General features: G+C 48.9%; 1 protein-coding gene across 1 annotated transcript; it reads left to right on the top strand.

The window, feature by feature from the left end:
• The first annotated feature begins 1,332 nt into the window (after positions 1 to 1,332).
• On the top strand, positions 1,333 to 23,828 carry LOC128456363 (SH3 domain-binding protein 4). The gene is made up of 5 exons (XM_053440510.1): positions 1,333 to 1,472; positions 13,673 to 13,884; positions 14,136 to 16,498; positions 21,913 to 22,101; positions 22,418 to 23,828. The coding sequence occupies exons 2-5, from the start codon at positions 13,761 to 13,763 to the stop codon at positions 22,640 to 22,642; spliced, it is 2,901 nt and encodes a 966-aa protein (XP_053296485.1). The 5' UTR covers positions 1,333 to 1,472; positions 13,673 to 13,760; the 3' UTR covers positions 22,643 to 23,828.
• The last annotated feature ends 291 nt before the right edge of the window (positions 23,829 to 24,119 follow it).

A 24,119-nucleotide genomic window follows, 5' to 3' on the forward strand; every position in this document is an offset into this window, starting at 1 on the left:
ATCTCTCCTCCAGGTTTGTCTGGATAACTTTAACATTTCCTGAATGTTGCTACGACATCACAGGCCGGTCGGTTCATGACAGACACGTACGACAGCCAATCATGTAATGTGCAGCCCGCTGGACACGCCCAGTGGCTGAGACGTCTTCAGCTCGTCCATCAACACCATGTCCCAGAAACAGTGACATCACAAACCCTCTTTCACCTCGTGAACGTGTCCTTCAGAACAACGTGAGAGAATTATTTCAAATGTTCACTAAGACTCAGATGAACTGATTAGAATTTGGGTCAAAGGTCACAGTGGTCTCACATAACGTGGCCTCTTGAACGGGATATTTAATTTGTCTTTGGGTGATTTATTCCAATTTGACCAGTTTTCACTTTGACTCAAAGATGAACTGATTATATGTCAGAGGTCAAAGGTCAAAATGAATTTATTTATTTATTAATTGAATGTGACAGCACAGATTGGTTGAGATAAAAGACCACAGGACCGTGATCCTAGAATCTTTTCAGAAACAAATAACTGGTTGAGTTCACATCTAGACATTAAACACTATACTTTAAAGTGAATATAAATGAATTGTGCCCATTATCATCATAAAGTTAATTTAAAGAAGTAAAGTTTAAACATGAAATGAAGCTGCTCTGGGTTCGTCCTCCCTCCTTTGTCTCCTGTCCTCCTCATGAAGCTGGAGAGACGTCTCCGGCCTGCAGCTGAGTCATGACCCAACCCCCCCCCCCCCCCCCCCCCCCCCCCCCCCCCCCCCGCTGGTTCACCGCCATGTTTGTACCGTGGCTGCGTCTGAACGCTCCTGTGACCATCAGCTGATCCTCATCACAAGTTTCATCTTCTTGTTCCCTGACGACCCGAAGCTGCAGTTTAGAGAAACTCAGCAGATCCAGAACCTTCTGAGGATTCTGTCAAAATGTAGATGATCCCCCCCGACCCTAACCCTATATCAAAAATGAATTCCTATATCTATATATTTACAATACAATATATACTAGATACATATTTAACAAACTACATCCATATACTGCAAATATATGCTATAAACTACACCGATACACTACAGCACTGCAGCTATGTAAAGCACACGTACATATATATAAAGTACATGTACATATTTAACATGTGTATATAAAGCACACTTACATATATAAAGTATATGTTCATATATAACATGTGCATATAAAGTACATGTATACATATATATAAAGTACATGTACATGTATATATGTATCCGTGTATGTAAACGTGTGGCGGAGCAGTGATGTCACGTCCTCATGGAGCTGGGTCCCGGGGAGGCTCCTCCCTGTTCCCGGTGACATCAGCCTCCTCTCGGCTGCTCTCCTCCAGGAGCCTCGCTGGACTCACTCTCTCTCCCGGAGCTCGACGGGAACTGCTCGCTCTGCTCCGCGGCGTCTGTCGCCTCCTCCCCGGGCTGAAGAAGAGGGTCTGTCGGTCAGGTAGGATCCGAGCTCCCGCTGCACATCCTCCAGGGAGACAGAACTTTTTACACACACACACACACACACACACACACACACACACACACGCACACACACACACACACACACACACACACACACACAAACAGACACACACACAGACACACACACACAGACACACAGAGACACACACACACACGGTTAGTCGACAGCACGGGTTGTCTCTGGTTGTCTCGGGTCGGGACCGGGTTGTCTCTGGTTGTCTCTGGCTGTCTCTGGTTGTCTCGGGTCTGGTCCGGGTTGTCTCGGGTCGGGACCGGGTTGTCTCGAGTCTGGTCCGGGTTTTCTCCGGTCGGGACCGAGTTGTCTCGGGTCTGGTCCGGGTTGTCACGGGTCTGGTCCGGGTTGTCTCGGGTTGTTTTTCTAACCCGGTTGGGGGGGGGGGCACATTAAACATTAACATCAGAGAGAATCCTCATCAGCTGCCGGAAGGAGGAAGAACATCTGGAACGTGTCGACCTGTTACTTCAACTTGAAGTTTCAAACATCAGCAGCGTTTCAAACTCAGTTTGTGTGTTTTATCTTCAGAGTCTGAATTCATGTTCTATCTCATTGTTCTTCTGTCAGGAGATCAAAGGAACGTGTCTTTGATCTGATACAGTTTGTAATAAAGGATTAATTACTTCAGGCTGCTTTTAGACTCAGTTCTCATGAACCAGCTGCAGGAGTAAAAAACTATGTTTACTATGACACGGCCTAAATACAGAGCTTCAAAATACACATGTAAAACTACATCGGAGTATTAAAAGACGATCTATAAACAATATAAAGTAGCATCAGCGGTTTCCATATTCAGAGGCTGCATGTGACCAATGGATGGATCCTTCTGACGAAGCTAACGAGCTAGCTAAGATCAAGCTCCATAAAGTGCAGCGGCTAAAAGTAGCTAACGATGACGTTAGCTAGCGATGACGTTATCTACTATAGTAATGTTAATAAATATAATCTGTAGACCAGAGCATGGATCACAGCTCGGCCTCTGCAAACAGAGGAGTCGTCCAAAGGATGTGATCCAGAATCTGGAGTCAGCTTTATCATAATATTATATATGAATATGATACTTAAGTAGGAAACACGCTTATTATTCAGTCACACATCTTTCTGCTCAGTTGTGTGATTTCACCTCGTGTGTGTCGTTGTAAAACACGTGTGACTGGACGAACTTCTGCTTCTCGTTGTTCTCTGATTGGCCGTGCTGTTTGAATAGTTCTGAGGCAACATATTCATCTCGGTGCTTATTGTGTTATATCATAGTGTAGAACCGTTAAAGTCACGTTGAGCTGAAGCAGCTGACGATCTTCATGATGAGCAGCTTCGTGGCTCACGACTTCAAGAGAAGGACGTTTCACTGTTTGTGTTTGTAGAGTGTTTGCACAGAGTGGAGCTTCCTCTCTCTCAAACTATCTTTGATAAAACTGTGACGTGCACAGACTGGTTACAGACGAATGTTCTCTTTGCTTCATTGCTAACTCTCAGAATGTGTCAGTGATTATTATCAGTTTATCTTAATAAATCCAGATCAACCTTCTCCCTGCGGCCGTCGTCCATCACGATGCTTCACTGAGTCCTCGTCAGGTTCTAGTTCCCCGACCCGGCCCAGAGCTGGAGCTGGATTTACAAAGTGCTGAGACCTCCTGACTTCCTCTTCCTCTTCTTCCACTTCCTCTTCCTCTTCTTCCTCTTCCTCCTCCTCTTCCTCTTCCTCCTCTCTGACCTGCTGCTCTCACATATACCATGTTAACTGGTTCAGTCCCATCAGCCGGCTCTGGGGAAAGTCTCAGGACTCATTCAGAATCTCACCAGTGAAAAACGATATTCTGTCTTGTATTCACATGAACATGTGTCCATTATCGTCTTACTTCATAAAGACTCAAATCATATTTACTTCTTATTAAGCTGCTGAAGTCGTACCTGCTGGACTGTGAGAAATTACCCAGAGTTCCACCTGTTGCGTATGAGTCAGTTGTGGACATAGTGTCGGTCTGTGCTGCGTGGCTCCGGGTCGAGGGCCCAGGTCTGTGGTTCTGAATGAGCTTCATTGTTTGAATGAATGCATGTGATCCCAGATAAGCCCCCCCCACCCCCCCCCCCCCCCCCCCTGGTGTCGCTGCAGTTCGGTTCCAGCTGATTACAACACTGTGACTGCCAGCTGGTGCCCCCCCCCCCCCCTCCACCTCGAGCACAGGGCCACCCCCCCCGACAGCTTTACTTGTCAGGGACTGAAGTCGTGTTTATATCAGGGGTGAGTCATCCTAACACCCCCCCCCATGCATGGCATCAGCTGGAGTGTTCACACACAAACACAAACACACTTTCTATCAGTTAGTGTAATATACAATGTTTACCTCCATGTCAGGGTTACACCACATTATCTCAACTAGCAGCAGGTTTAGCACGTTAGCTGTGAGGCTCCACACTAACCTGTGAGTCACCGGAGGCCAACGCACAACTGACATCAGGTGTCGGGCTGGAGACAGAGCTCGAGACGCCTAGAGAGTTTCAAAGGCTCTTGTGTCTTTGTGTTGTTTAGCTTTGCAGTTGAGTCGAAGCCTGAAACTCAAACATCAGACGACTCGTTTCCTGCCTCAGAACGGTTTGTCACTGAAGTGCAATGAATCCTGGGACCTGTGGGGGTGAGAAGGATCCGTCTCCTCTCAGCTTGGTCCTGTAGTCTGTCCACGTCAGACGAGTCCTCCCAAGGAGGTGTCTCCTGAAGTCCACATCGAGTCAACTCAGTCGATGTGTTGGAATTCAACCACAACGTGAATCAGATCACATGACCGGATCCTGACTGGATGTCTGTTGGACTGCAAGCGTGTGTGTGTGTGTGTGTGTGTGTGTGTGTGTTGTGTGTGTGTGTGTGTGTGTGTCAAGAATGTGGGTGGTGATGAGGTTGGGGGATAGGGGTGAGAGTGTGTGTGTTGTGTGTGTGTGTGTGTGTGTGTGTGTGTGTTTGTGTAAAGCCATTGTTTTCAGCTTCGTGACATGACTGGTAACAAGTGAACCAGTCCAATAAATTCCCTGATAAACGCTCGGAGTGACACTTGAACGTGACCTCTGACCTTCTCTTTGTCGTCAGAGTCTGATACGTTTATAGTTTTTCTTTCTCCCTCTTGTCCTGAATAATGCATGATTTCATCTGGAGCTCAGCATTCCTCACATTCCTCCTCACTCTATCCCTGCAGCCGCTCCACCTTGGTGTTTATATTGTGGAGCAACGGGCTGAATGGAGGCTGCACAGAACCAACCCACTGAACCGGTGCTGCAGCTGTAGAATCTGCAGCGTAAACATTAGTAAACATTAGTAAACATTAGTAAACATGTACCAGTGACTGACGAGTGTTTTCACCCCCCCCCCCCCCCCCCCGGGCAGCAGTGTGTTGCTTCTTCTTCTTCTTCTATTGTTTTATTCTGTCTCTACTTCCTGTGATTGGTCCAAAAGTCCAAACCCTCCAACAAAGTGTTTTCACTGCAAAGCAACAGAACCAGGTTCAGTTTGATCCGGACCCAGAACTCCTCCTCTGGTTCAGTCCGCTTGTCTTGATCCTCAGAGCGAAGCTACAGAAACAAACTCAATACTGAACGTTCTATTTTCTCCAAATCATAAGAACCGTGAAGATAAGGAACATTTACATTGATGAACGGGTCAAAGGTCAACTTCGCTGTGACATCACAGTGTTCTGCACAGACTCTGGACACCTGGACATGTGAGCATCAGACTCCAGAGAAACTCCAGAGTGGTGTCAGTCTGATGTGTGATGTGACTGAGTTCAGCTCCAGAAGAAGAAGAGACAGAAGCTGTGACAGCCCTGAGCCGCGTGGCTCCGCCTCCTCAGGACCTCAGAGACTGCAGCTTTGTGTCCTCACACTCGAGGCTGCAGCTCTGTTGACTCAGTGTGAGTCTGTTTGTGTTCATCTCTGGTTCGACTGCTTCTGCCTGAGCTCACGGCTCCACGCTCATGATCTGATGAGCCGGTTCAAGGGCCGCTGAGCGAGAGGGAGGAGTCTGAACGAGAGGGAGGAGTCTGAACGAGAGGGAGGGGTCTGAACGAGAGGGAGGAGTCTGTACGAGAGGGAGGAGCCTGAACTAGAGGGAGGATACTGGACGAGAGGGAGGGGCCTGAAGGAGAGAGAGGAGTCTGAATGAGAGGGAGGAGTCTGGACGAGAGGGAGGGGTCTGAACGAGAGGGAGGGGTCTGAACGAGAGGGAGGGGTCTGAACGAGAGGGATGTGTTTGAATGAGAGGGAGGAGTCTGAACGAGAGGGAGGAGTCTGAAGGAGAGAGAGGAGTCTGAATGAGAGGGAGGAGTCTGGACGAGAGGGAGGAGTCTGGACGAGAGGGAGGAGTCTGAATGAGAGGGAGGAGTCTGACTTCAGTTCACTGGGTTCAGTAAACACAGAATATTCTCCTGTTTGAACATTCACAGTAAATATAGAAGGGTGGTTTTTTATCTGTTTCATTTTAGAGATGAAAATCATTTGAGAAAAATAACAGAACCTTAGTTTTGTTGATTTCTTCCTCTGATGTCGTGATTGACAGTTTGTGTGGTTTTAGAATAGTTTGTGTGTCTTTATTGTGTTGTTGCCTCAGCTTTAAACACACGTGCAGAGTGTTTGTATACTTTAAACCTGTTTCTTTGTTGTGTTTATGTTGTTAACAGAACTCCAGCTGTAGATATATTAAACTACTCAGGCAGTTTGGATCAATATTAAGAGTTTTACTAAATATTTTTGGAGGTTTGTCTTCTAGTGTGTTATTGGCAAAGACTCAACTTCCTCCCTCCATCCAGAAATGAATCCAAAACATCCTGGATACAAATGCTGACATCTTGAACTGAATCATCATCAGACGTGAACAATGATTTGTTTTCTTCCAGTTTCACGTCCGGCACGTGTTATGGCTTCACTTCCTTGAGCTGTCATGGCGTCCATCTTCATTTACAGCGGACGTCAGACTCACTTAATCCAGTTTTTATTTTATTCTCTAAGTTTTATCACTTCCTGTGAGGAGGCGGCGTCTGTACATAAAATGTGAAATATCGTTTCTGTCGGAGAGTTCAGGGTGAGCTCGTCAGTTCCTCTGTCTCCTCTGTCTCCATCAGTGTCTTCGTGGTGTTGAGTCTGGAACGTCCTTCTGGACCATGAGCGAGCAGATGAGAACAATGTGTTGAAGGAAATGTGGCAGGCGGCAGAGTTCTCTCAGATCTGACTGCCTCTCATCATGAAGGCATTTCCTCCTCAGCCACTTCCTGCTCAGGAGGGGTCGTCCCAACACGCCGAGCGGCCCGAGACTCCTCGTGTCCTCAGGACTGCTCCGGGTTCACGTCTCCATGTCTTTGACCTGGTTCCTGTTTTACTGCTCAGGCTCATTAATGCTGCGACTCGTCTTTTATCTGAACAGATCATAAACTGTCACGTTAACACAACTCAACACAAACTATTTACAGCTGTGACAAACCTCTGCTGTGTCTTTGGTTATTTTGTTGATCAGATGACGGATTGCTTGGAGATAGAAAGATGTTTATCCCAGTTTCTGACAGTCAAGATTGAGGCCTATATCTGTCTGATCAATATTAATACAATATTAATATGAATAATATTCCAAACCAAAAAATGTGTTTATCAATGACGTGTGTGAAGATAATCAAATATTCTACTCATCTGAGAAGCAGGAGACGGAAACATTTTCACCTTTTCAAATGAAGATTCGCTGAATTACTCATGAATTGACTATGAAAATCAAATCTAAATCCGTTGCTGCTCATTGTGCAGAAACGGCTCAAACATACAGATCATTATTTAAAATTCCAGGATTGAGTTTTGGGGAAATGTGATGAGCTTGAAGTCAGTTTAATATTTAAATGAGATGATGATATGAATGTGAAGCTCCTGAAATTAAAGATTCAGATGAACTTACAGATTTTCCTTCATATTTCCAAACCTGTAAATGTTTTAAATCCTGACTAATAGTTCCTGCTACTGTTTTCCATCTGATGTGAAACCACCAAATACATCAAACAAATCTTCACAGTCTATATCCAAGCAATAAAACCCTGAGTTATTTATCCCAAAATCTGAACAAGCTCCAGATTCACCAATAAACCTGTGAGCAGCCTCTGTGGGCGGGGACGAGATGATCAGCTGTCAGACCTGTTCGACCTCTGACTCCCTCCTGCAGGCGAGGAGGCTCTGCTGCTCCTTCACACTGATCTGACTCCCACAAACCAAAGTTATGAATATTGAATTATAATCACGTCTGCCCTTCGCCAACCTCTGCTCTCATTTCCTGTCTGGACTGTGCGGTGGCAGCGATCGGTGACCGTGCCAAGTCACCGTGAGTCGATTTCCACAGTGTGGGAGAACAGTCTTTAAAACTCTATTTGATCACTCAGCCCTGTGACCTGAGAGGTAGAGTTTCATGAGGTAGAGCTTCTCCTCGTGCCCCTGGTGGGTGGACGCTCCTCAGGAGGAGGCTGGAGTCAAACACGTGGGTTCACTGATCCACAGTGAGAACACGAAACACCTGTGATCAGCTGATGAATCAAACCACACTGAAGCAGACAGAAGGGTTAACTGCTCACTGTTATACCTTATGTTCCCTAATGAGTCACACAACAAATATTAAAACACACACACACAACTCAAGACTCTGAAGCATCATCATGGAAAACCCCACCTGAGCTACAGGTGACCTGTGGCTCAGAACAATGATCCACATCCTGAAGGAAGCTGAAGGTGGATGAGAGAGAACCGAGGGAGCGGGTGGAGACGAGGATCAGGACGGAAACAAACCCTCTCTTAAAGGAGACATGTTCTCTGGAGGTCTCCACGAGCACTGATAAAAACACACTGTGTCCTTTAGACTCTTTATGATCTAACTTATGATGATCTAAGTTATTAGAGTTAGTTCTGTTCCCTCATCGCTCAACAGAACCAGTCCACTAGGAACCAGCCCTTCACTGGTGCTGCTGGGTTTCTGAGGAAAGTCCCGACTTTTCCTGATGACACGTGTGGAATAAAGTTTCATGTGACTACACGCAACACGTTACTGAAGCGTGTGCTTGCAGCCGAGTGGTTGAACTGCAGAGGCGTCATCACCAGGCAACATGTGGCACAGTTGTGTTGTTGTCGTCCACACCCTCGATTGTTCTGTGGTGGGAGTTAACCAGGGTGGTCAGGCTGCTGCTGGAGACCACCCAGCGTAACGTCTGACCTCCCTCTCCTCCCTCTCCCCCCCCCCCCCCCCCTCCCCCACCTCCCTCTGCCTTAGAGAGATGAGATCCAGACGTGGGGCAGTGGAGGTTGCAGTCGGTTCACATGACGGGTGAATTAGCAGCAGCGTCGCCCTCAGGGTCCAACCGGCCTGAGTTAATGAGAAACTAATTAATTTAGATCAAATAGTTGTGTGACTGGATCAGGCAGAAGACAGAAGTCAAGTTCATTCATGACAAGCACAGACTCAATGTTCCTCAATATGAAAAGCAAAGATACACAAATACATGACTACACGTGTGTTTGAGATATGATATATGATAACATGATAATAAGAGGATATTTGTTCTGTTTTTAGTTCTGATATAAACTCTGATGAAACTATGAAGTGAATAACAGCTGATGAAACATTTACTGAGTTCATATGAGTCATTAGAGTCTGAGTGTGTGTGAGTGTGTGTGTGAGTCTATGTCTGTGAGTCTATGTCTGTGTCTATGTCTATGTGTGTGTTTGTGTGTGTTTGTGTCTGTGTGTGTCTGTGTGTGTCTGTGTGTGTGTGAGTGAGGTTTATGGACAGTCACTGACCCTGCAGGTTTCTCACACTGAAATAATAACTCAGCTGCAGTGAACAGTCCTAAAGATCAACAGGGGGCGGAGCTTCACAAACAAACCTCGATGCAGAAGAAGCTTCAACCAATGAGAATCAGGCAGAAATCCAAACATTATAAAATCACAAATGAAATAGAACAAAGATTTAAATCATGTTCTCAGCGGAGCAGGTGTGTCGGCCTCGTCCCTGAACTGAGACTCTATGAATTATGGATTCAGACTAAAAGCTTGATGTTCCTCAAACGCTCCACTGACCCACATCTGCTCTCTGCAGCTCTTCACCCGCTCATCATTCTCTTCATGTCACCTCGGCCTTGGACTCACGATGAACTGAGTCGATTTGCTGGTCAAAGGTCAAAGGTCACTGTGGCCTCACAAAAACCAGAGATCTGTAACTTCGGTTTCTTATTAGATAAATGATATAGTTTGCATCCAAAGGGTCAAAGGTCAACCTCACTGTGTAATCTTGATACTTCTCACTTTTTGATGGTGACGATCTTATTTCTACAAGTTTCTTTGGAGACGACAGGAAAGACAAACTTTAGAAACGGTTTCACTTTCTGTGAATAAGGAAACAAACTGCGGTTTCATTATTGAGTTAATGGTCATGTATTAAACTGCTGTAAATAAATAAACTGACATCAGTGAACATCTCTCATCTCTCATCTCATCGTCATCCGCTTATCCGGGGTCGGGTCGCGGGGGGAGCAGCTCAAGCAGGGGGCCCCAGACTTCCCTTTCCCGGGCCACATTGACCAGCTCTGACGGGGGGATCCCGAGGCGTTCCCAGGCCAGTGTTGAGATATAATCTCTCCACCTAGTCCTGGGTCTTCCCCGAGGTCTCCTCCCCACTGGACGTGCCTGAAACACCTCCCAAGGGAGGCGCCCAGTGGGCATCCTTACCAGATGCCCGAACCACCTCAGCTGACTCCTTTCTAAGTAAAGGAGCAGCGGCTCTAATCCGAGTCCCTCACGGATGACTGAGCTTCTCACCCTATCCCTAAGGGAGACGCCAGCCACCCTTCTGAGAAAACTCATCTCGGCCGCTTGTACCCGCGATCTCGTCCTTTCGGTCATCACCCAGCCCTCATGACCATAGGTGAGGATAGGAACGAAGATCGACCGGTAGATCGAGAGCTTTGCCTTGCGGCTCAGCTCTCTTTTCGTTACAACGGTGCGGTAAAGCGAACGCAATACCGCCCCCGCTGCTCCGATTCTCCGGCCAATCTCACGCTCCATAGTACCCTCACTCGCGAACAAGACCCCGAGGTACTTGAACTCCTTCACTTGGGCTAAGGACTCATTTCCTACCCGGAGTAAGCAATCCATCGGTTTCCTGCTAAGAGTCATGGCCTCAGATTTAGCGGTGCTGATCCTCATCCCAGCCGCTTCACACTCGGCCGCCAGCCGATCCAGTGAGTGCTGAAGGTCACAAGCCGATGATCCAATGAGGACCACATCATCCGCAAAAAGCAGTGACGAGATCCTCAGACCACCGAACTGCAACCCCTCCCCACCACGACTACGCCTCGATATCCTGTCCATGTATATCACAAACAGGATTGGTGACAAGGCGCAGCCCTGGCGGAGACCAGCACCCACTGAGAACGAAACTGACTGGCTGCCGAGGACCCGAACACAGCTCTCGCTTTGGGAGTAGAGAGATTGGATGGCCCTGAGGAGAGACCCCCTTACCCCATACTCCCGCAGCACCTCCCACAGTTTCTCCCGGGGGACCCGGTCATACGCCTTCTCCAGATCCACAAAACACAAGTGGACCGGATGGGCATACTCCCAGGCCCCCTCCAGGATCCTTGCGAGAGTGAAGAGCTGGTCCGTAGTTCCACGTCCGGGGCGAAAACCGCATTGTTCCTCTTCAATCTGAGGTTCGACGATCGGCCGAACCCTCCTTTCCAGCACCTTGGAGTAGACTTTACCAGGGAGGCTGAGGAGTGTGATACCCCGATAATTGGTACACACTCTCTGGTCCCCCTTTTTGAACAGGGGAACCACCACCCCGGTTTGCCACTCCTTTGGCACTGTACCCGACTCCCACGCGATGTTGAATAGGCGTGTCAACCATGACAGCCCCTCAACACCCAGAGCCTTTAGCATTTCTGGCTGGATCTCATCAATCCCTGGGGCTTTGCCACTGCGGAGATGTTTGACTACCTCAGTGACCTCCACCAGGGAAATTGACGACGAAACACCATCAACCTCGAGCTCTGCCTCCAACATAGAGGGCGTGTTATTCGGATTCAGGAGTTCCTCAAAGTGTTCCTTCCAACGTCCGACGACCTCCTCAGTTGAGGTCAACAGAGTCCCATCCTTACTGTACACAGCTTGGATGGTTCCCCGTTTCCCCCTCCTGAGGTGCCGGATAGTCTTCCAGAAACACTTTGGTGCCGACCGAAAGTCCTTCTCCATGACCTCTCCGAACTTCTCCCACACCCGCTGCTTAGCCTCCGACACGGCAGCAGCTGCAGCCCTTCGGGCCTGTCGGTACCCTGCAACCGAGTCAGGAGTCCTCCAGGATATCATATCCCGGAAGGCCTCCTTCTTCAATCGGACGGCTTCCCTGACCACCGGTGTCCACCACGGTGTCCGAGGGTTACCGCCCCTTGAGGAGCCTAAGACCCTGAGGCCACAGCTAGCCGCCGCAGCTTCAGCAATGGAGGCTTTGAACACTGCCCACTCCGGCTCAATGTCCCCAACCTCCACAGGAATGCCAGAAAAACTCCGCCGGAGGTGTGAGTTGAAGATACCTAGGACGGGGGCCTCCTCCAGACGTTCCCAGTTCACCCGCACTACTCGTTTGGGCTTACCAGGTCTATCCGGAAATTTCCCCCATTCCCTGATCCAACTCACAACCAGATGGTGGTCGGTTGACAGTTCCGCCCCTCTCTTTACCCGAGTGTCCAAAACATGCGGCCTCAGATCAGATGACACGATCACAAAATCGATCATTGATCTTCGGCCTAGGGTACTCTGGTACCAGGTACACTTATGAGCACCCTTATGTTCGAACATGGTGTTTGTTATGGATAATCCATGACTAGCACAGAAGTCCAATAACAAACGACCGCTCGGGTTCAGATCAGGGAGGCCGTTCCTCCCCACCACGCCTCTCCAGGTATCTCCATCGTTGCCCACGTGGGCGTTGAAGTCACCCAGCAGAACTACGGAGTCCCCTACTGGAGCCCCATGCAGGACTCCATTCAGGGTCTCCAAGAAGGCCGAGTACTCTGAGCTGCTGTTTGGTGCATACGCACAAACAACAGTCAGAGTTTTCCCCCCTACAACCCTTAGGCGCAGGGAGGCGACCCTCTCGTCTACCGGGGTAAACTCCAACACCGCGGCGCTCAGCCGGGGATTTATGAGTATCCCCACACCCGCCCGGCGCCTCACGCCCTTGGCAACTCCGGAGAAGAATAGAGTCCAACCCTTATCCAGGAGTACGGTACCAGAGCCGAGACTGTGCGTGGAGGTAAGCCCCACCAGATCTAACTGGTAGCGCTCCACCTCCCTCACAAGCTCCGGCTCCTTTCCCCACAGCGAGGTGACGTTCCACGTCCCCAGAGCCAGCTTCTGCCGCCCGGGTCTGGTCCGTCGAGACCCCTGACCTTCGCTGCCACCCATGTGGCTGCGCACCCGACCCCAACGGGTCTTCCCACAGGTGGTGGGCCCATGAGATGAAGAGAGGGGGGGTGCCACGTAGTTTCTTCGGGCTGTGCCCGACCGAGCTCCGTGGCAAACCCGGCCACCAGGCGCTCGCCATCGAGCCCTCCGTCTGGGCCTAGCTCCAGACGGGGGCCCCGGGCTTCCTCCGGGCCGGGTCACATCTCCTCTTCCGTCGATATTCATTGAGGCTTTTTTGAACCATTCTTAGTCTGGCCCCTCACCTGAGACCACTCTGCCATGAGAGACCCTACCAGGAGCACAAGGCTCCAGACAACACAGCCCTCAGGTTCACAGGGACACGCAAACCTCTCCACCACGATAAGGTGACGGTTCCAGGAGAGGATCAGTGAACATCTGAGTTTATAAGTTAAACTGAGAAACTCTGCGTGAAATCATTAATTATTCTGTTTCTGTTGGATCTTCTGATCTGAGGATGAAGGTTTCTGAATCACTCAGTTTATTTCTGTTCTGATCAGTTTTTTATTGATTTGTCAATGTTGAAAAGCTTCTGAGCAACAAACTGAAAAACATTTGGAATTAAAGCGGAAGATCAACATCAAGCGCACGAGTTTCACCCTGAGAGTTTTGAATAATGAATAACAAGAGAGGAAACGACTACATTTCCTTATTTGTATATTTATTTCCTGTGTTCCAGAGATCATGGGAGGTCGTTGACGCTCGACCTGCTCTTCAGTTAAAGGAAACCTATCAGAGTCGTCTGGTGCCCAGTGACGGGTCCCAACATGGCCGCCCATCGAATCAGAGCCACCGCCAACAACAACCCTTCCCTCGCTCGCTGCAAGTCCGAGGGGACGCTGGTCGACCTCAGCGACGGCGTCTCGGAGGCCACGCTCAACGAGGTCAAAGGTCAGAGGCTGAAACTGAACATTCCTCAAACAGAAACAGAGTCAGGTTGAAAACACGTTAATGTTTTACTCACTGGTGACATCTTTCAGAATATGAAGCTTCATAACTTATTAAAGGAGAGAAACACTGTCATTGAAACGTTCAGTGTAGCAGCTAACACTGGATCTGACCATGTGACTGTAGAGTTCAGAGCAGCACAGTGACTGCACCTGAGAAAGATGCTCACCTGACATTATTCTTTTTGTCCCCAGTGCCTTCTCCCAGTGCCTTACGACTGGACGCCACCGCCTCCTTCGGGGCCGCCAGGGAAGTGGTTGCCATAAAGGACTACTGCCCATCCAGCTTCACCACCCTGAAGTTCTCTAAAGGCGACCGCCTCTACGTCCTGGACTCGTCGGGGGCCGAGTGGTGGTACGCCCACAACAACACGGAGATGGGCTACATCCCTGCTGCTTACGTGGAACCCATCAACTACAGGGACTCGTCCTTCAGCGACAGCGGGATGATTGACACTGTGGGAGATTTTAACGAGGAGGCGGCCAAAGAACTGGACCTGCTGGGAGAGTGGTCGGGGGTGATCCTGAAACCAACCGCCTTCCAGAATGGAAATCCTTTTGCAGCAACTCATACCTCTACGAACCCTTTCCTGAACGGAGGCCCTCAGAGTTCACTGGATCAGAACAGTAATGAGAAATCAGTGGATCTTCTTCTGTTTGACTCACTTGCTCCATCGGTGCCCAACTCCACCGGCATCACTGCCGACATCACTGGTTTTGGCAGTGGTGTGTTTAACTCCAACCCACTCAGTCCCACTGGGGGCTTCGGGCAAACGCTGCGCAGGGACAACCCGTTCTTTCGAAGCAAGCGGTCCCACAGTCTGTCTGAGCTGTCCGTCCTGCAGGCTCAGTCCGACTCCCCTCAGGTCTCGGGGGGTTTCTTCGGAGGCCTGAAAGCACCAGCGCCGGAGCAGTTCCAGAGCCGGGAGGATTTCAGGACGGCGTGGCTCACCCACCGCAAGTTGGCCAGGTCCTGCCATGACTTGGACTCACTGGGTCAGAGCCCAGGCTGGGGCCAAACGCAGCCGGTGGAAACCAGCATCGTCTGTCGCCTGGACAGCTCAGGAGGCGCCGTCCAGCTTCCAGACACCAACATCAGCATCCACATCCCCGAGGGCCACGTGGCCCCTGGGGACACTCAGCAGATCTCAATCAAAGCTCTGCTCGACCCGCCGCTGGAGCTGAACACCGACCGCTGCACCACCGTCAGCCCGGTGGTGGAGATCAAACTCAGCAACATGGAGACCAAAACCACCGTCACCCTGGAGGTGAAGGTTTCCGTCGTGGTGAAGATGGAGAGCAGACCGACCACAGAGGTCTTGTGCGTCAGGAGCGATTGTAAAGAGGGACCTTACTCTGCCATCCCTCAGGCCTACCTGTACGGGGACACAGTGCAGGTGTGTCTCGACAACCTGGAGCCGAGCATGTACGTGTGCGTTGTGGCTCAGTCCCAGTCCGTGACTCCTGACTCCACGGTGTGGGAGCATGTGGTAAAGAAGATCACCTTAGGAGTGTACGGCCCCAAACATATTCACCCGTCCTTCAAAACAGTCGTAGCTATGTTCGGTCATGATTGTGCCCCGAAGTCACTGTTGGTGAGCGACGCCGGCAAGCAGGCGCAGGCTGCCCCCCCCGTGGCGCTGCAGCTCTGGGGTAAACACCAGTTTGTCTTGTCCAGACCGCAGGACCTCCGCGTGGGCGTTTACTCCAACATGGCCAACTACGAGGTAAAGGCCGGTGACCAGGCCAGAGTGGTCCGGGGCTTCCAGGTCAAACTGGGCAAAGTCAGCAGGCTCGTCTATATCATCGCTTCACGCGACAGTGAAGAAGTCTCTGACTTTACCTTAAGAATCCAGGTCAAAGACGACCAAGATTGTATCCTTGGTCAGTTTTGTGTCCAGACACCGACTCCGCCCCCCAAAGCAGGCCCAAAGACGTCAGTGCAGCGGCGCTTCCTGAAGAAGAAGGAAGTCGGCAAGATTCTTTTGTCTCCTCTTGCTGTTGCCACCAAATACCCGGTTTTCCAGGACAGGAGAATAAACAACGTGAAGTTTGGAAAATTAATCAAAACTGTGATCCGACAAACTAAGAACCAGTACCTGCTGGAGTACAAGAAAGGAGACTTTGTGGCCCTGTTGAGTGAAGAGAAGATCAAGCTGAAGGGTCAGCTGTGGACAAAAGAATGGTACATTGGATATTATCAGGGCCGAACTGGGTTCGTCCACGCAAAGAACGTGTTAGTGGTTGGCAAAGTGAAACCCATTTACTTCAGTGGGCCCGATCTCACCACCGCAATACTGCTGGAGCAAACACTGAAGCCCTGCAAGTTCCTCACCTACATCTACGCCTCTGTGAGAACTATACTCATGGAGAATATCGGCAACTGGCGAGCGTTCGCAGACGCACTGGGATACGTCAACCTGCCGCTGACACACTTCTGCCGTGCGGAGCTGGACAGCGAACCTGAGCGAGTGGCGTCGGTGCTGGAGAAGCTGAAGGAGGACTGCAACAACACAGAGTGCAAAGAGAGGAAGTCCTTCCAGAAGGAGCTCCTGACGGTAAGTCTCGGCCGTGCCGTCCTTCTCCTGCTGCACTGGCCTCGTGTTTCCTTGTGTTTCCTCCTGGAAGGAGATTCTTTCTCTTCCTCTTCTCCCTGGTTGTCTGCTGCCAGCTGCTCTGGGCTTTGGTCTTTAAGCTGAGGTCCAGTGGAGGATCCTGCAGGGGGTGCAGTGGATAACTGTTGTGTAGGCAGCACGGTACTTCGTCCTCTGTTGTTTGGGCTCCAGAGTTAGTGTGCAGTTTGTTTACTCCGGGCGGATCTAATAACTCTCTGACTCAATGTGCACATGAATCAAAGTGAAGCAGCTTCAATAATTAAATTGATAATTTAAAGTTGTTCTAGAGCTGAGACATTTTTCTTGTCTGGAAAGTAGGAGGAAGTGGAGACACGTCGTTATTTACAGTTTATGGCCTGAACACAAACTTCTGAATCCGAACTGGACGTTAAGACTTTACTCCGAGTACGAAGTCTGTGTGAAGTCGGATTGAGATGATTTGTTAACATGTTAAAGGCAGAAAATGACATTAATCCAGTTTTTACTGGTGAGTCTAAAAAAATACATAGAATCACCAAATTTGGTTGAAAACACCTAATTTGTCATCAGTTAAACTTTTACTTCCAAATTAAAACTTCAATCAAATCGATCCCTCTCGTGAGCAGGCTGGTTTCTGCTAGTCGTCTCTCAGTCTGGAGGTTTCCCTTCGAGCTGAGCTGCTGCTCCACTTTGTTCCTCCGTCAGAATGAAATCCCTCTGAGTCTCGGTCGGAGGTCGTGGACGTGCGACAGCTGACGGAGCAGGAACTCTGTAATTTACGTGAGGTTGTAAACACTAGTTAGAACCATTTATAGAAAGCATGAAAAAGAACATAATAAAAGGTGGTGACTGAAAATATGTCCCGGGAGTCTCGCTGTACAATTCATCTCTGAATATAGATCTGTTTTTAAGTTGCTTGTGTCAGGATCTCAAACTGCAGCTCGCTGAGACTCAAGCTGCCGCAGTCACGGACGCTTTCTGTCGAGATGAAACAAACGTTCTGTTTGTGACTCAAACATCTGAGGTTCGTCCTCTGAGGACATCGACACGTGTGCAGGCCTCAGAACGGCCTCAGATCAAATCCTTATCTGCTGCTCTATAAGGATAGAGCGTCTTCAGGATGTTTGTGGTGTGACATGGACGGGGGGGTATTTTAAGAAGAGAGAACCAGATGCAGAGCTCCGTGGTCTGACTCCACTCGGCTCCGAGCGCTGGTGGAGAACGAGTCGTCAGCTGTGACGGTTATTTATAGAACTGATGTAGAACTTTCTCCATTTAACTGTTTCCCAGTGTGTTTGAGTTTAATACGATAAAAATGAACTGAGATACAGATAAAAACCTCCTGTACTGAGCTCAGTGTGCTTCATATGTTCCATCATATAAACACACTGATATGTGAAAACACAAAATACCATCAGAGAGAGGAACACACACAACAACCACACACAACACAACTAAATGTGTCTGTAGTGCGTCTTTGTGTTGTAGTCGTCAGTGTGTGATGAAAGGATCCAGGTTGTGTTTGTTGTGAGTCTTTGTGTTGTTGCATCTCAGTCTACAGATGTTTCCTGCTTCATTGTTCAGTTTGAAACAGAAGCTTCAGGCGTCGACCTGCAGGCGCCTCCAGACGACCTCCACTTCCCACAATCCTCCTTGATTCAGACCCACACACGTGCTCATGCCTGACCTGAGTCCAAGTCACAGGTGATCGCTGCTACACAACCCACGAGGTGGAGGAGACCAAACACGGAGATAAAAAGAAACTTATCTATAAGATAAAACGAAGCAGTTTTCATTCTGACTCTGCTTGTGTTGGTGCTCTGGGTCAGGATCCAGAGCTCGTAGCCACAGGTTCATCCGTAGATCAGCTGGGACAACGATCCGGTTCGATGCTCGTACCGCAGCAACCCGCCCAAACTCCTGAGCCACTTTATAGTTGTGTCTTTTATCCACACTCCTGTAGTTCAGTGTGAGCTCCTCTGTTTTGACTGAAGAGAAAGCTCCAGGGAAAACCTCCTCCTCCTCTTCCTCCTCCTCCTCCTCCTCCTCCTCTGCTGCAGCTGGAGCAGATTCCATAAAGTCCTGAGGCCTGAGATCACGGAGGTGGAACCTTTGTCTGTCGGTGTTTAAGGGGATTCTGGTTTCAGAGCCCTCTCTCAGTCCTGAATCACTGCTTTGAGATCAGTCTGGGAATAACAACAACATCCTATTTCTGGTGAGGACTCTGCTGAGCCTCATTTTGGGCCATTAGCTACAAGCTTTTCCCATTTTTGTGCACACTATTTTTTTCCCACAATCCCCGACTTCCTTCCTCTTTCTTCCCCTCACTTCCTCCCCTCCTCCCGCCGCTGGGTGTGGCAGCGCTGCTTCTGGAAGAATCCACAGATCGCTCCCCGGAGGTTTGGCCTCGTTCTGGAATGTGCTTTATATTTTAGTTTCTGAGTCAGTTGATTAAGATGGAAGAGAGTTAATATCTGGGGTAATAAGTCAGAACAGGTTTTCTTATTATGTGGATAGATCATATAATTATACTGATATGAGAGATTGTGTTTTTTATGCAGAGGTTGTATCTGCTCGGGAACATCTGTGACTTCAGGGTGAGACAGAAAACTCTGGTTCAACTCGAATCTGGTTGAAAGAATCAACTCTTTCAAATGGTCGAAGTTACGTGTGAAGCAAACCTGTCGTGAGCGATTAGCACAATGAGCTCAGTTATAGGGAAACCACAGATGCAGATTAGGACATGTTGATCCGTGCTTTACACAGAACTACTTCCCTCTCAGTGCCATGACATAGTTAAGTTGTTAATGAACTGTTCTGTAACTGATCTGTGATCAGCTCCAAGCTCTAACACTATTTGATCATCTGTTATGTGTGCTGCTGTTTTTGGGGAGAGACAATTCTTCACACTGCTTCACCATCTTCAGTTTGAGGTTGATCACGAGAGAAAAGGATGAAAGTGTGAAGCCAGAGTGCGGCTGAGATGAAGAGGAGAGGCTGTGAGCGGGGGAGCTGGAGGAGGTGGGATGGAAAATGAAGATGGGATAGAAAATTAATAAAGAGGAGATTGAGAGTCAGTTCTGTGGCTGAGAGGAAAAATAGAGGCAGGATGACAGAAATAACATCATTTATCAAAAACCTCTGCTGGTCACATACAGGGTTCAGTGTGTGTGTGTGTGTTTGTGTGTGTGTGTGTGTATGCGTGGATGTGTGTGTGTGTGTGTGTGATCGTTTGTGCGTGTGAGATATGATTTAACCCTTTTTCGCTCCCACATCCACGTTATCTCTGAAAATATGTCGACAAGAATTTTCTCCTCATTTTGACAAGCAGATGATTTATGTAGCGGGGGAGGACACACACACACACACACACACACACACACACACACACACACACACATACACACATATGCACACTTCCACACACACACACACACACACACACACACACACACACACACACACACAAACACTTCCACATAGACCAGCTGACCTTTTGGAAAAACCCAGCACAGCTTTAAATCCCTGTCACAGAGTTTTGTTGTTGTGCGTTCAGTCGTCTGCTGTTGTGTAATTATTAGTTTAACTTCAGACGCTCTGAGATAAATTCTTTACAACTGAGATTTACAGCAGCCAGAAAGTTTCCAACCAGGGAGACGAGCCAAGAAGAGAGAGTGCAGAGCCTTTTTCCTTTCGGGGACAGTTTTCCCATCATGCCTTGCATGGGAAGATGTAGCGTTTGTTTATATTTAGGTTGTGTTGTAACCGTGAAGACGCCCTGTTCATGTTTATCTTGTGTCAAGATGTTTGTTTGACACTGTCAGTCCCACTTCACCCTGTCCTACAAAAACACAACACATTGTTACCCAGAAGCTCTCCTGTCCGACCCAGACAGGAAGTGAGGTCAGGGGTTGTGTGGCGGACTTCCTGTGGTTCCTATCCAGGGAGGAAGCAGCTCGTTGTCTCTGAGTTTGTCTAAAGTGAACCGACGACGGTCATGTGGCCTCAGCAGGCGTCTGATTGGTCCTCTGGTCTCTTCTCAGAGTGAGAGAGGCTGCTGGAGCATGACATCTGCATTCCTCAGCCCCCCCCCCCCCCCCCCCCCATCCTCACCCCCTATCCTCACCCCCCCCTCCTCACCCCCCCTCCTCACCCCCCTTCATATCCTGTAGCTCCACACATTCCTACACGTGAGACTGAAGAGATTTAAATTCACCTTCACTGTGTGTGTGTGTGTGTGTGTTTGTGTGTGCGTGTGTGTGTGCGTGTGTGTGTGTGTGTGTGAGTGTGTGTGTGTGCGCGTGTGTGTTGTTCTAATGCGACAAGGACCACTTTGTCTAGTTTGGATCTTTGAACTTAAAAACTGTTTGTGGTGTTGAATCTGTCCGTCCGTGTCCCACATTAGTATGAGCATGTCCCCTGTGACGTGCAGCAGATTGTCTCTCAGAGTCTCTCAGAGTTTCTCAGAGTCTCTTTTCCCACAGACGTCAGTCGGGTCAGACCTGGTGGAGACAGAGGGGCTGATGGGTAATCGGGCTCCTGTCCAGGCTGGTTGATCCCAAACAAACAGGAGGAACATGTATCTCCATGTAGATCTGCACGTCACAGTCTGAGCACGGAGACGATGTTCACGTGTCCAAACGTGTCCGACAGATTTGACTCATGGTGACGCGCTCTCTGACGCCCCCTGCTGTTCCTCACCTGACGCCTCTGATGCCCTCGACTCTCGTGGAGTCGCGCTCTGACTGCGTCTTGTCTCCTTCGTCTTCTGCTCTGTTTGGTCGGCGAGTATTTTCCTGCCGTCACTTCAGAAGTGACGTGAACTCTGTTGAAGCAGCACGAGGTTCTAATTTCTGTTTCCACCAGAAAGCATCTGAAAAATGCACAAAGCTGAGATTTGCAGAGGGATTGGAAACGGTGGAAAATAACAGGGGATCAGGAGCGATGTTTGAGACCTGGAGATGTTTGAGACCTGGAGATGTTTGAGACCTGGAGATGTTTGAGACATGGAGATGTTTGAGACCTGGAGATGTTTGAGACCTGGAGATGTTTGAGACCTGGAGATGTTTGAGACCTGGAGATGTTTGAGACCTGGAGATGTTTGAGACCTGGAGATGTTTGAGACCTGGAGATGTTTGAGACCTGGAGATGTTTGAGTCCTGGAGATGTTGGTTGGTCACTTGTGTGACTTCAGCTTCTGACTCTTGATTCACACTCACAGAGAAGGTGTCTTAGTTTGAGTGAGTGAGTTTGTGATCAAATCAAACCACAGGTTAAATGAATTTAACCAGCTTATTATGGTTTGAACTCACGTCTCCTGAATCTGAAGCTCCACCTGCCTCCGTCACCTCAGGCTGACTTCTGCTCTCTCTCCACAGGCTCTGTTGAAGATGGACTGTCAGGGTCTGGTGGCTCGACTCGTCATGGACTTTGTTCTCCTGACCACGGCCGTGGAGCTGGCCGGGCGCTGGAGGGAGGTGGCCGAGAAGCTGGCGAAGGTTTCACGTCAGCAGATGGACGCTTACGAGGCGCCGCACCGGGACAAGAGCGGGGTGGTGGACAGTGAGGTGGGCAGGGGTCATTTATATAACAAGGGGAGGAAGTAAAGTCAAATCACAGGAACAACACACAGACACACACAATCCTCAGACGTGTGAATACAATGTTTGAGCTACACTTTGAGTTGTGTGTTTAAAAAACATTAAAACAAGGTCAAAGGGCATGAATCCATTTTAAAATAAGATTAAAAGAATTATACAAATATTGAAGATGCTTCTCAAAGGATTGTAAAAAATGAACTGGCAGATATTTAACTGTTTGACTGTATTTAAGTTTGGTTGATGTTGTTGAAGTCCGTCATGTGACCTCTCTCTCTGTCCTCAGGCCATGTGGAAGCCGGCCTACGACTTCCTGGTCACGTGGGCGGCTCAGATCGGCGACAGCTACAGGGACGTGATCCAGGAGCTGCACATGGGCCTGGACAAGATGAAGAACCCCATCACCAAACGCTGGAAGCACCTGACGGGCACGCTCATCCTGGTCAACTGCCTGGACGCCCTGCGGAGCTCCGCCTTCAGCCCTGACGCTCAGGAGGACTGCGCCATCTGAGCTCCGTGTCCCTCGCCGTGTACACGCTGCTCACCAGCTTGAAGCTCCTCGTGCCCGGGGGGGGGGGGGGGCTGACCCACGTCTCCGCCACGCAACACGCCGCCGTGTGGACCTCACTGAATTCACAAAGACTCTTTTAATAGTTCCTGTCGTGCATAGCTATGTATTTTTATACTCTTATTGTGACACAGCATTTTTTAAAGCAACACTTTGAACCCTTTGGTCTGTAGCTGTGGATCGAACGCCAAGAAAAGACTCTTTTAGATATCGTGGTCACATGTGTCAAATCTCTTCTATTTATTTATACATCCAAGAGGGAAGTGAGCCCTTCTCCTCGTCTTCAGGTTCTCTCTCTGTGGTCGGATCCCCGTCAGTCCGTCAGGATCATTTATAAAACATCCACCTTTTGGTCAAAGTGTCCACCTGCTCTGAGAAATCACTTCCATTCAGTTCTGTTAGAGAAAGTGAGTCAACCTCAGATTTAGATCATGATGAATCATCTCTGGTTCCAGATTCTCTTTTATTTCACATCATGTGAAATAGAAAATCTTCATATCGTCCCAACCAGGAATCTGAAAACGTCATTTAAACATTTTGTGAAATTCTGACTTTGTAAACAAAGATCTCAACTCAAGGATCCACCTCCTCACTGGAGATCAGATTCTCCTCAGCAGCCGGAGAACGTGTCAGTTTAATATGAACTGTCTCAATAACCGAGTTCAGCTCTTTGTGGACTGGAACCTGAGAAAGAGGATCTGGTCTCAGGTCGCTGGGTTTGGACCTGAGGGCTGCGTCCAGGTTCCTGTTGAACTTCTGTCGTCCCTGGTTCAGTGTCTCAGGAAGTCTCAGAATAGGAAAGTGGTCTGAGCGCTCAGTAGATCCACAGTGACTGAGCAGATCTCCTCACCTCATCTGTGGCACAGTGAGTCCCTGGACCCTGAGTTGAGATCTCACCTCATCTGCTGAATATTGTTTCTGATCTATTAAAATGATTATTTCCAGTTGTACCTGAACCCTCAGTGCCGTGTGTTTCCTGTTGAGATCTCTGTTGTGACTTCACTGTGTGTCCAAGCTTCTGGTTCAGGTCCGAGCTGCTTCCTGTAGAACCAGGTACAAGGAGCCAGTGGGGGTTTGAAAACCTTTGTGGAAAAGACTCTAAATAAAATGTAAATATTTCTACACACCATGTTGTAGCTGCCGTGATGATTTCAGTGTTAAAGCTCCGACACAGAGTCTCAGTCTCTTTCTCATCTGGAACAGCAGCAGCTCTGAAGACACATCATCTGTGAGTGTGTGCAGCGGAAACGTGGTCCGGCATCAAACTGTGTCAAGTCCATGTTCGACTGTGTCTCTGAGCAGCAGAGGTCACAGATTTACTATGGAACACGAGCATGCTGGGTAATTAATGACCAATCAAAAGTTTTTTATTTAAGATCTTATTGGATAAATGAGGAGCTGTCGTTAACAATCATTAGCT

The sequence above is a fragment of the Pleuronectes platessa genome, chromosome 14 (assembly GCF_947347685.1).
Source record: "Pleuronectes platessa chromosome 14, fPlePla1.1, whole genome shotgun sequence".
Classification (NCBI taxonomy): domain Eukaryota; kingdom Metazoa; phylum Chordata; class Actinopteri; order Pleuronectiformes; family Pleuronectidae; genus Pleuronectes; species Pleuronectes platessa.